At 45.2% G+C, this 12,069-nt stretch overlaps 1 protein-coding gene across 3 annotated transcripts in view; it reads left to right on the top strand.

The window, feature by feature from the left end:
- The window catches only part of ATXN7L1 (ataxin 7 like 1), a 301,084-nt gene extending 296,242 nt beyond the window's left edge, over positions 1-4,842 (top strand). For 2 of the 3 annotated variants that reach the window (XM_033439150.2, XM_004263365.4), the window contains 2 exons: positions 507-581; positions 2,162-4,842. In XM_033439150.2, the coding sequence (XP_033295041.1) occupies positions 507-581; positions 2,162-2,203 (117 nt within the window). In that variant the 3' untranslated portion in view covers positions 2,204-4,842. The remainder of the gene's footprint in view (positions 1-506; positions 582-2,161) is intronic. The other variant, XM_033439184.2, reaches the window with a different exon arrangement.
- Positions 4,843-12,069: the final 7,227 nt, after the last annotated feature.

Raw genomic sequence — 12,069 nt, 5'->3', positions numbered from 1 at the left:
GGCCACGCCCCCTCCCCCCCAGTGCTGCGTCATAGGACCGGCCCGCTCAGGCTCCCACTGGAAGGGGAAGACTCATGCCTCTTGCCATTTTTCTTAAGAACAGCAAGGGGTGTGCCGGGAAAACTGACTCAGAAAAAGACGCAGGCATTTATTCCCAGCTGGTCCAGGGGAGTCTGGGCTCGAGACGGGATGGGTCTGGGACTGCAGTCACAGGTGGAAAAGCTGGGCCTGCTCCCGGAAACTTGCAGTCTGCGCATCTGGGAAGCGGATTAAGATTTCCCCTCCATTCCACGTTCCCTGTGGGATGAGGGGGGCGTCATCAAGGCCCCCCTGAAACATACTTATTTTCTCTGCCGTTTAAGATGGAAACACGAGTTCCACACGACGGGAGGAGAGCCCTCGAGGTACCGTGCAGCCTCCCCCTTTCCCCTGGCGACTCTTGGTATCGGTGGGTCTCTCCCAAGCTGGCTCCCGTGTCTGAGTAGGGCTTCACTGGTGTCTTTCAGGTTGGGAAAAATAGCAGCCTAGCTTTGTCACAATCCAGTCCTTCAAGCATATCCAGCCCAGGACACAGCCGACAGGTAAGTTACTGGCGGGCAGAAGTCCATAGGCTCATTAGCAGGGTGGAAAGAATGTGGGCTTTGGGGTCAGACCTTGGTTCAAATCTCACGTCCAGTTAAGAAAATGGCTACCTGGCTTCTAACGCTAGGCCTTCTCGTAATTAGCTGTGTGCCCTTGGGCAAGTTACTTAATTTCTCTGTGCTTTAGTTTCCTCGCCTATAAGATGGGGGTCATTATGGCCCCTATCTCATAAGGCTTTTGTGAGGATTAAATTAATTTATAGACATAAAGCCCCTGCAAAATGCCTGAGACCTAACACAGGTATTAGCTTTTACTGTTAGCAGCTGTATGGTATTAGGCAGATTACTTCTCTGAGTCTCACTTTTTTCATTTCTTAAATGGCAGAATCGATACCTACCTCCTAAGGTTATTATGAAAATTAAATAAGATGCTGTTGACTAAAGGGCTTTGCTCATGGCAGACACTGGTCAGCACTTTCTTGAGGCCTCTGGTGGGCTGTAGCTACCATTCAGGGTGTGGTTTTCATGGTGGGACTATTCAGGGTAGATTTAGGAGTTTTTATAAACTTGAGGTGTGAAAACAGTATAGAAGTGATTATCTCCAGTGGAGTGTGTGCATGTCTGGAGGAGGCCAGGGAGGGTAGGTGAGTAGGGTCGCGTGTGTTCTACGTGATGGGAAAAAAAATACATATATGGCTGTTATGTTGTCTTAGAAGTGCCACAGGTTTCGTAGATACCAGATTACAGTGTTTGGGTGAAGGTTCTAGGGAACGGTTTTGTGTCCTCAGATCTCCACCACTTTGAATCACTGTGGACCATCTGTGCCAGAGCACCTGCAGCCCCTGCTCTGTGTAGGGCCGGGGAGGGAGGGCAATCTGCCTGTTTACGGCGGGCCTCCTGCACGGGTTGCTGGGTGCACCTGGAGACTCCACTTTGACCCTTAGCAGGCACGTGTGCAGTCGCCCACAACTCCAGGCATACCTGCTGGGAACCCACAACGCTAGCCGTCAGCCTAAGTGAACGTAGCCATTTGTTGAGCCCTTCCTCTGTAGGCGCCGTGCTCTGCCCCTCACATACATTACATACCTTTCAACCTTTTAACAACCTGGTCAGATTGGGGACAAATTGGTTATCCTCGTTTTATAGATGAAGATGAAGGAACTTGAACCAAAACCTGTATATCCAAAGCCTCTGTGCTTAACCCAGCACTATACTTTTTCCTTAGGTAATTCTCCATGCTGTCTGTGAGTTAGTTAGGAAAACATAGACTGAAAAACAAAAACAGAAAAAGACAGATTAATTATCCCGGTCGTCCCTCCTGGAGAGGAGCTCCGTGGAGCTCCAGGATTTGCCCCCTTGCTTTCCTTCACAGCTAGGATCTCTGTGCCTACCTTCCATTTACAGAGTTCTTTACTTCCATCACCTCATTTGCTCATCACAGCTGGCTTTTGCCAAATGCAGGAGGTGGGATGGTATCCTTTTCGTTATAGATGAGGAAACAGACTCCCTTCTTGAATTCTTGTGGGTAATCCCAAATGTATGTTTTGGAAACAAGCTTTTTCTTTTCTTTTCTTTCCTAGAAGACCACAAACAGAACGGGCAGGATAAGGACTCTTCCATAACAAGACTATGAAGCCACTTCCAAACCAATGCCTGGCCACGGGACCTCACCCCAGGAGGCCAAGGCCAGGGGAGGGAGGGGAGTGGGCAGTGGGGAAGAGTCTGTTTCCTGTGCCCTGCCTGTGGCTCTGGCCTTTCTTCTTCTTTTTTTAATTGATCAATTTTTAGTTTTGAGGAAAAAGAAAAAGGCAAAAAGAACGTGAATTTGAGATTTACAGAAAACAATACCAGTGTTTTGTTTCCGTTCTTTAACTTGCCACGTGTATACCTTCTTCCAAGTTTGGGGTCCCTCCTCTAGCTTCTGATGCTGCTACTGCATCATTTTGCTCCGGCCACAAGAGCAGACATTGTAGAATGTCCGTTCCTGGTTGGCATCGTCTGGAACTCTTGAACTTGAGCATGTGCAGTGCTCCTTTCCTTGCCCTCTCCCATCCTTCCCTTCTGTCCCCTCCTACCTGCCACTCTCTGGGTCCCCACTGACCATCAGAGGTACGGGCTCTCAAAAGCTCCCTCTAGACAGCGTGCTGCATCGGGGGGCGGTTACTGGGGAGCAGCCCATGTTTGGGGAGCAGAGAGCTGGAGGGTGGGCGAGTGCCCTCATCAAGTTTCTAGGACGCACCAGCACAGAGGAGGGAGATGCAAAGTTGAGAACAGCAGCCATTTAATGATGGGGCTTACTCAGTACCACTGTCCAGCTGTGCAGCTCGGAGAAGATGTCCTGGGTTAGGGACAGGAGCAGGAATGGACCCGGGAGGTGGCAGGAAGAAGGGCCTGGGGGTAGGAGAAGATATCCTCAAAAGATGGTGGGAACTGGGTGACTGATCATCTGAGCGTGTTAGGAATCCGTGCTGCAAAATCCCTTCCAGGGCACCATGTACAAGGGCGCAAAGCTGGGCGAGTCACAGGGGGAGGAATCCCAGGGAAAAGGGCACAAGACCTCAGGAAGCCACTCAGGAAGAGGCACAGTGCCCACCGCTGTGGAAGGTCTCAAGCTGCCCTCCGGGGCGCTGCCAGAGGAGAAAAAGCAGAACCGGAAGGAAAGGCCTGAGGGAAAGCTGCCATGGAGGGTTAATTGCCAAACAGCTGGTGATTGGTGAGAATAATTACTAGCATTGCCCAGCCACCTCCATGCCCTGGGCCAGAGGGCCCCGTGGACTCAGCACACCCATAGATCAGCTCATGCTAGGTTGTCGGAGGCCACCACTCCGATACAGCCAACCCAGGAAGGAGTGGTAAGACCACTGCTTATGGAGAAGAGCCATTTGGAAGATCCGGAAGGGAGAAGCTGGAGGCCTGCAGCTATAAAACTGTTCACACTGGAGTTTTGAAAGAAACCAATACCATAAGCTCTAATTGGGAATCATAGTCAAGAAAGGAATTCACCATATAAAATAAGTGTTCTGTGCTATGAATCATGTAACTTTGTATACAGTGTAATGGCAGAGATACCAGGAGGTTTTGCTTCATCCCTAAGTCAGAAATGAATGCCAGTTTTGCAGCTGGACATAAACCCTCATCCCCACCCTGAAGTTTTCCTTTTCTTTCCCATTCCCCCCAAACCCAAGGATCAGACTACTGTTAAATTTCACCGTATGATTGGATTTTGCGAAGACGGGAGGCAAACGGAGTGATTTGCATCAATGGAATTGCACTGACAGTGTTTCTTAATAGGATTACTAAAATTTTTAATATAAAATGAAGATTTTTTTAAAAATCAGGAGTTGATATTAGGTACTAGGACATTAGTTCGGATGATTTCATTTTTATTTCTACAGTGTTAAAAGTGCACTTATATGCTGGTTTATTTCCATCTTGGGAAAAAGAGACTGCAAATTGAAGGGAAGATTGTTACTTTTTCTTTTTTTTAAAAAAAAAGGTTAAGGCAGATTTTAAGACTTATAAATGTTTAAGAAATTATAAACAAGGTTAGACCCTTCGAAAAAAAGTTTAGAAGATATTCTTAAAGTAAATTTTTATAGTGTTAATTTTGTAATAATTTATGTTTTACTATATTACAGAGCTAACTGACCAGAATAGTTTCAGAAACAATATGAAACTTAGGAAAGTTGAAGCAACGTTTATATTTTTAAAATGTTCTTTGAATTATGTTTTTATTGTACATTTCTTCAGACTGAAAAGTATGTACATATCTTTGTTATTTTTGCACAATTTTCGTCTCGTTCGGTTTTAGAAGTCTGGTTTTTTTTTATAATTTATTTTGAGTTGTAATACTTGCAGGAGTAAAAACAAAAAAAAATCTCAGCAACAAAATAACCCTCTGATTTATAAACTCTTACACTCAAAGAAGGAAAACAAAAGTTGAGAGATTAAGTGGCTGCTTCTGAGAAATAATGTCTCAACAGGGACTAAAGGAGCAATTCAATGGATTTTAAACGTTTTAGCTCTCTACATCTTGAATTGCAAGCTGGAATAAAGAGGCTCCCCACCGAATGCTGCTTACTTGGTGAAAGACTGGCTCTGACCAAGGTGAGGACATTTCTGGAAAACTGAGCAAAAAGGGAAAACCCACGGTGTTTCTTCCTTCACAGTCAACTACAGGTTTACTTTATAATGATGTATTCAGAACTCACAGCTTGAAAAACGGAATGCAAATAAAAGGTTTTCTTTCGGTTTGTTTGAATGGAGTTCAACTGGACCAGCCTATAAAGCATTATTAGGGGGATATCGTTTGGGTACTTCTGCACACCCCACCTAGCCCTCTCTCCCAGCCCCTTGACTGCACACACCCCCATCTGCCTGAAGATCTCGTGACTTGTCGCCAGCCATAGAGGCTCGAAAGCTCTGGTTGTTAAAGCGTAACGCAATGCATAGACCTGTCAGCCATAAAAAAAAAAAAAAAAAAGCGACCTGGATAACTTGTATGCCTTCTTTTGTATCAATGTACCAATTGTAAATAATGCTGATCAACCTTTGTAGAGAATAGTTTATACAGCATATTCTATTATTGCTGATTCTCAGTGAACTCTTGTTTTAAAAAAGGAAAAAAAGAAATTTTCTATTTACACCTTCTATTTTGTTATGCTGTCGGCCCATGGCACTTTAACAAAACTCTGTGGGTTTTACGTAGCTGGTCAGTCATGGGGTATATTCAATAACTGTTGTTGCACAGACGAGAATTTGCACCTGCTCATTTGTCCCTTCCTACTACCGATTTTAGAACCTTTTCCAGAAGAATTTTGAAGAAAGCATGTCCAAACATTCTAAACAAATGCCACACTTGTGGAGTGGGTTTCTTTTCTACAATCCATATTTTGTAACACTAAGTATTTTCCTTCTTTGTCCTGCACCTTTATGTATTAGCACTATCAGATAGAATTCATTCCATGCCTGTGATATTGTAAGCAGAATAAATGTCTAAAGTAGGTGTAAATAGTAAATCCTATGGCTTACAGTTTTAAAAAGGAAAGAACAAACATGTATCTATTGATACTGCCGTGGTTCAGCACAAGGTCTGGAGACATTCTCCAGTGAGCGATTGTATTTTTTTTTTTTTTTTTTTTGCTTTTTTTTTTTTTTTTGGTAACATGGCTTTGTAAATAAAATAATTTATATGTTTGTAAAAACAGTCTTCGGGTTTTCATAAAATTTAGATTGCGGGTATTGTTTTTTATTCTTTTGGGTGTATGTGTCCTCACCAGACGAGCATTCCTCCTAGAACCCACATTTAAGGTGTAGAAGAGAGTGAATTCATTCAACAGATATTTGTGGAGCATCCCATCTGTGGCTGCCCCGGAGCTAGGCACTCTGCTCAGTGATGAGAAACATAGTCCCAGCTGCTTGCCGAAGGCACCCTGGTGGGGGAGACAGTACATAAATAAACACACGATCCAACGTGTGATTACAGATTGTGACAGATTCAATGGTAGAAAGAATTGAGTTCTGTGAGAGAAAATAACAGGAGAAAGTGACGTAAAATGGGTTGGGGGTTGTGATCAGGGAGCTCCCTCTGAGGAAGTAAGCTGAAGGCAGAAAGTGTTGGGGAGATAATCCCAGGCAGAGGTGGTCCATGGTGGGAAAAGCCTGCTAAGTTCTTGGAACCTACGGGACATGCACTGTGGACAGAGCAGGGAAAGGGATGGACAGAAGGCATGGCAAGGTCACAGAAGGACTCCTAGAGTTTGGATTTTTGTGCTCAGTTCAGTGGGAGTCCTTCAAAGGGCTTTACATAGGGCATGGCGTGATGTGATCTGTTGAAAGATCTCTAGCTGCTGTGTGGAGAATCCATCGGAAGTTGTTGCAAGAGACCCAGTGAGACATAGCGTTCGTGTGGTCCCAGGATGGTGTCAGTAGATCTGAAAAGAAGTGAGTGGAGTCAAGATCCATTTTACATATTAAATTGACAAGACTGGTTTAGGAATTGGATGTGAGAGTAGGAGAAAGAATGACTCCCAGGTTTCTGCTAGAGCAGTTGTATTAGGTGGAGATGCCATTTCTTCAGATGTGGAAAACCAGAGGAAGAACAGGCTTTGGGGAAGGGGGGGTGGCAAAAGGAATGTTTCATGAAGATCAGAAGTTCTGTTTTGCACATGTGTGTTTGCTCACGTGTGAGATCACTGTGAACTCTCTAAGCTGCTGTGTCAAGAAGGCATGGGATACACATGACTGGAGCTCTCAGCAGGTCTAAGTTGGAGGCATCAACTTGGGAATCTTTGTTATATGGATGATATTTAGAGCCACAGGTATGGATGTGATTACTAGAGAAGATGGAGAAGACGAGCAGACATTTGGAGGTTAGGCAGAAGCAGAAAAGCTTGCAAAGAACTCCAAGAGGAAGCGTTCACAAAGAGAAGAGAGAACCCGATAGACAGTGCTTCCCTGGAAGCGAGGACTGTAAGATGCTTCAAGCAAGGAGAAGTCAGCTGAGTTAAGTACTGTTGCAGTACGGGAGAGAGATGGTATTTAGTGTGGGGTTCTGCAGCATGGAGGTCTTTCGTGACTGCTAACAATCTCCGAGGGCTGTCATAACAAATTGCCACAACTTGGTGGCTTAAAACAACGTAAACTCATCCTCTCAGGGTTCTGGTGCCCAGAAGTTCAAAAACAAGCAGGGCTGCACTTGCTCAAAGGCTGTGGAGGAGAATCCTTCCCTGCCTCTTCCGGTTTCTGGTGATGACTCGTATTCCTTGGCTTGTAGACTCGTCACTCCCATCTCTGCCACCTCCTTCACGTGGCCTTCTCTCCTGTTTCTCCTGGGTTTCAGGCCTCCCACGGCCTTTCTCTTATAAGGACTTAAGGTTCACCCTAAATCCTGGATTATATCCTCTCAGGATACTTAAGGTAGTTACATCTTTTTGCAAATAATTCATACTCGCAGGTTCTAAGGGTTACGACTTGGACACAGAGTGACCTTAGCGAAGCAGGTGTGTTGAAGTGGCAGGAGAGTGAAGGAAATTCAGTTGTGTAGACAAGTCTTAAGAAGGTTAGAAGGCACAATGGAGTGTTTGGATTTTGTTCCCTTTTGTTTCTTTTGTTTTTCAAGGGAGAAGGGTCCAGATCACGATTCATATGCTGGTGAGGGTGGGACAATAGGGGAGGGAGAGGTTGATGAGACAGGAGAAAGGGGTGATTTTTTTTTTTAAAGGGAAGTTTTTGAGAAGGCAGGAGGGAGGTGAACTTGAACACATGTGGACGTATTGGCCTTTGTAGTGCAGAACAATCAACCGAGGCCTATTAAAAATTTTAAGAGTTTATGTGCACAAAAATGGGATTCAAATCAGGCAGCCCCAAACCAGAAGCGGTTAGGAACTCCACCAACAGGAGCTGGGGTGAGACTTCTGTAGAGAAAAGGTGGAAGCAAAGTCAGGTAGGTATTGATTGGCTGTAGCTTAAAGCCTAGTCGGCTGTTCGTGATTGATTGTCCCCAGCATTTTGGATTTTGTAACCTTGAGACATTTACAGACTTAGATTCTGGTTTGCTTACATAGGCCTCTAGGGCATTAGAGCATCTCAGTCTAATGGCCTCTTTGTTTGACTAACTTAACAGTAGTCAGAAGGACACTTCCTCCAGGGAGATGGGGAAGAAAGAAGTCAGCTTGTAGATTCACTGCTGAGAAGATGAGGGAATCCCCCATCTGATGGCTTCCATTTTCTCAGCGACCGTGGGGCAAGCTGGGTGTGCCTGAGAGCTCAGAAGAAGTTTGAGAAGAGTAAAGAAAGAATTAAGTACTTACTAATGAAACTGGATTGCCACACAGCATTGAGAGCACATTTGAGATTTGTGATCAAAGCACAGTCCTGGCATGGTGATGACAGCCTTGGGGAGTGGTTTGAGCACACCAAGGGTAGAGCAAGGCCACTTGGAGCCAACACTCTTGGGCAAACTTCGGCAAATTTCTTAGCGTTTTGCCTCAGGCCTAACTGTAAATATTTTCACTATTGTACAGGGAAAAAAAAAACAAACAACAGAGGAAGCAGCTTTGAAGCTTGAGGAAGCTTCACAGAGGAAGCACATTGCACATAAACGTTTGTATAATTGGATTATCCATAGCCACAAAACGTCAGTGTGGAGCTTCTAGCAGCAAGGACATCATGTATCCCTTGGTTCTGAGCTTTGTCTGAGACTGGCTGTCCATCACTGTTCTGGCCTGGTGACTTCTAACTCCATTTTTTTTTTTTTTTTTTTTTTTTTTTTTGCGGTTCGCGGGCCTCTCACTGCTGTGGCCTCTCCCGTTGCGGAGCACAGGCTCCGGATGTGCAGGCTCAGCGGCCATGGCTCACGGGCCCAGCCGCTCCGCGGCATGTAGGATCTTCCCAGACAGGGGCAAGAACCCGTGTCCCCTGCATCGGCAGGCGGACTTTTGACCACTGCGCCACCAGGGAAGCCCTCTAACTCCATTTTGAAGGGAGCCTAGACATCCTATATTTTCCCAACCTGGAACTCTGAGAAGCCTCAAAATTAGTCATAGGCTTGGAGAATCAGTGTGAAAACTGGAAGTAATAATGAAGACCCTCTTCTGCAGGTGAGGAAACTGAGACACAGGTCGAATGAGGTACCAAGAGCACACAGCTGGCTGACAGGCAAGCCTGTCCCCCCTTCAATCTAGTGCTCTGTCCATTCTATTTCCCTGCCTCCTGTAGAAATAAACTGCACCTACCAACTTTTCTTCCTAAGCCCCTGTGGATATTTCCAGAAAGGTATTTTATAATTCTGTGTGCCTCCTAGCTGGTTGACTCAGGTCTCTAGAATTTAATTTTACAATACTTCAGTATTTTTCTCCTTTTGATTTTTCCACTAGGCAATAACTTCTTGCTTTCTGATCTGGTTGGAGCTATTCTGGAATGTCAGGTTTAAGGTATCCATGTCACTGAGCAAAGTTCCCAGGAGTGTACTTCAATAAGTTTATTTTCTATTCATTACATCTTCATAAGCCATTCAACTAGAAAAGTAAATGAGGAAGGTGTAAGAAAACTGAACGCCTCAAACACTCAATCAGTCCCACGCAAGTCTGAATCATTGCAAAATCACAATGGGAGCCAACAGCTCGGAGGCGCTGCGTTTATTGTGACAATTGAAATCGCAAATCTGATCTAAGGTCATTAACATTGGAAGGGTTCTCTTAATTTTAGAAGATTCTGGAGCTTTTCTGGATTCCTCCTTTCGCCTTTAAGTATTTCAGTAAACTTTTTTTTTTTTTTTTTTTTTTTTTTGGTACGCGGGCCTCTCACTGTTGTGGCCTCTCCCGTTGCGGAGCACAGGCTCCGGACGCGCAGGCTCAGCGGCCATGGCTCACGGGCCCAGCCGCTCCGCGGCACGTGGGATCTTCCCTGACCGGGGCACGAACCCGTGTCCCCCACATCGGCAGTCGGACTCTCAACCACTGTGCCACCAGGGAAGCCCCTTCAGTAAATTTTTAATCAAAGCAGCAGCAGCATCACAAAAGCGTTCACATCATCAGGCAACTGAGCTAGCTGCTGGGGGTGGGGGGCTGTGAAAGCAGGGGCTTGCATGGTCTGTATTAGGGTTTTCATTTTCTGTCCAGCCACTTCACTTCTCTATTGGATTTCCTAGCTGGCCTTATCACTAACCCCCCTCCACTACCCACCCCCAAATCTCCCCCATGTTCCTGAATAATCCAGATGCAGTGTTGGAGGGCTGGCAGGTAGAGGGTAGCAATTCTGGCACATTATTGGGATAGGGCAAAGGCAGAGCCCCGTGGAAGTGAAGAGAAGGGAGAGGAAAAACATGATTCCGGGGCTTTTCCTTTGGAAAGAATCAGATGCATGTTTCTGTTTCTGTTTGCAGTTTTTACAAGTCTCTTGGTCCTGTCCAGCTCAATAAACTGAGAAGGTTTGGATCCGTACTAGATGCTCAGTACTGGGCCTGCCTGGCCGCTGGACACACCAGAGACGGTGTCTCCTGCAGTTCTCACTGTCCAGCATTTGGAGGATGTTCCCTCCGGGTCCTTGCCGAGCCCAGTACTGCTCAACATTTTAATTAATGAATCGGCATTCAAAGTAACCTTGGTGAATTAAAGCCATGAATACAAACAGACAGATTTATAGAATAGATGTCACCTTCGGGGGCACAAGGGAGGTTTCTGGTGCTAGCAGTGTTGTGTATCTTGACCTGGGGGCTTGTTAAATGAATAGAATCACTGATGAAATATTTATCTGGTTGTGTACTTAAGAGTCATTAATTTTACTGTGCACTTTTAAATTTAAAAGTTTACACACAGACACAAAAGGTAAAGGGCAAACTTGGAGCCATAATTGTCTTTGCAGAAAGAAGAAAGTTAGAAGTGGTTTGAGGAGAATACTAATAAGCCCGTTTTCTCCCCAGATCCCCCAGAGGCAGTAGGTACCACAGAGAAGGGGTGCACAATGGGGTGAAAATGGGGAAGAGGGGCTTGAAGTCTCACATGAGGTTGTCAGGCCCCTCAGAGCCCCCTTCACCTCCCACATGCAGCCAAGTGGCTACTCTCTCTCCCCCCACCCTCCCGCCCCAGCAGGGGACTAAAAAGTTATTTTCTGGAAAAATTGAATGGGAAGCTGAGATTCAGGATCCAAGGAAACCAGGTCCAGCAGAGAAAGTTACCTTGGGGTGGAATAGGGGGGTGGGATGAGGCACAAGATTGTCTCTTTTCATCATAAACTGTAGAATTTTAATGTGTTACAAAAATGTGTGTGTTGCTTTGATATTTAAAAAATTCAGATAAGTATATTATCAGGACACCTACACGATGATGAAATACATGGGAGCCATTAGATGGTCTCACTTTTGTGTTTCCACACAAAAGTGTTTGGCTTTGGGCTTGGCAGTGTTTGGCTTTGGGCTTGGCAGCGTAAAAACACTGGATACAGGACCAGAGAAAAGCGGTGAAAGTGATCAAATATAGTTGATTACAGTGAATAGTTGTGGAATACACTGTCCTGGAGATGGCTAAAAATGGAATGCCTGGGATGGCCTTAAAAACAATCCTCCTTCACAGGGGGACTTTCCCAATGGAGATTTTCTGCTGGTAAAGTTTGGTGTGGTTATGTGGGTTACATTGACATGCTGGTGCTTTTTCATTCAAAAAACATGTATATTTCATGTTTCCTTGGACTTCAAATTTATCTGTAGGACCCTCTTAAAGGACTGTGTTATCCAAGGTTGTTTGGATCCTAAAACAATAACAGGCATACAGTTGGCATACAATACACATTTGCTGAGTTAAAAAATGGAGTGGTGTGTTGGTGGTAAATGTCAAACATCCAGCTTTAGGGGTGGCAGGGGAAGCACTTGCTGATTTCTGTAATGTTAATACATCCACCGTGACTGATTTCAAGCTATCGGCATGACCTCTCTGAATCCAGAGGGGGAAGAGAAGTGCACATTAACTCCTGTGAGCCTGGGCAAGCTAGCCCC

This window comes from Orcinus orca, chromosome 9 (assembly GCF_937001465.1).
Source record: "Orcinus orca chromosome 9, mOrcOrc1.1, whole genome shotgun sequence".
Taxonomy (NCBI): Eukaryota; Metazoa; Chordata; class Mammalia; order Artiodactyla; family Delphinidae; genus Orcinus; species Orcinus orca.
Note: the sequence above shows the minus strand (reverse complement) of the source record. Positions and strands in the feature narration are given on the sequence as shown.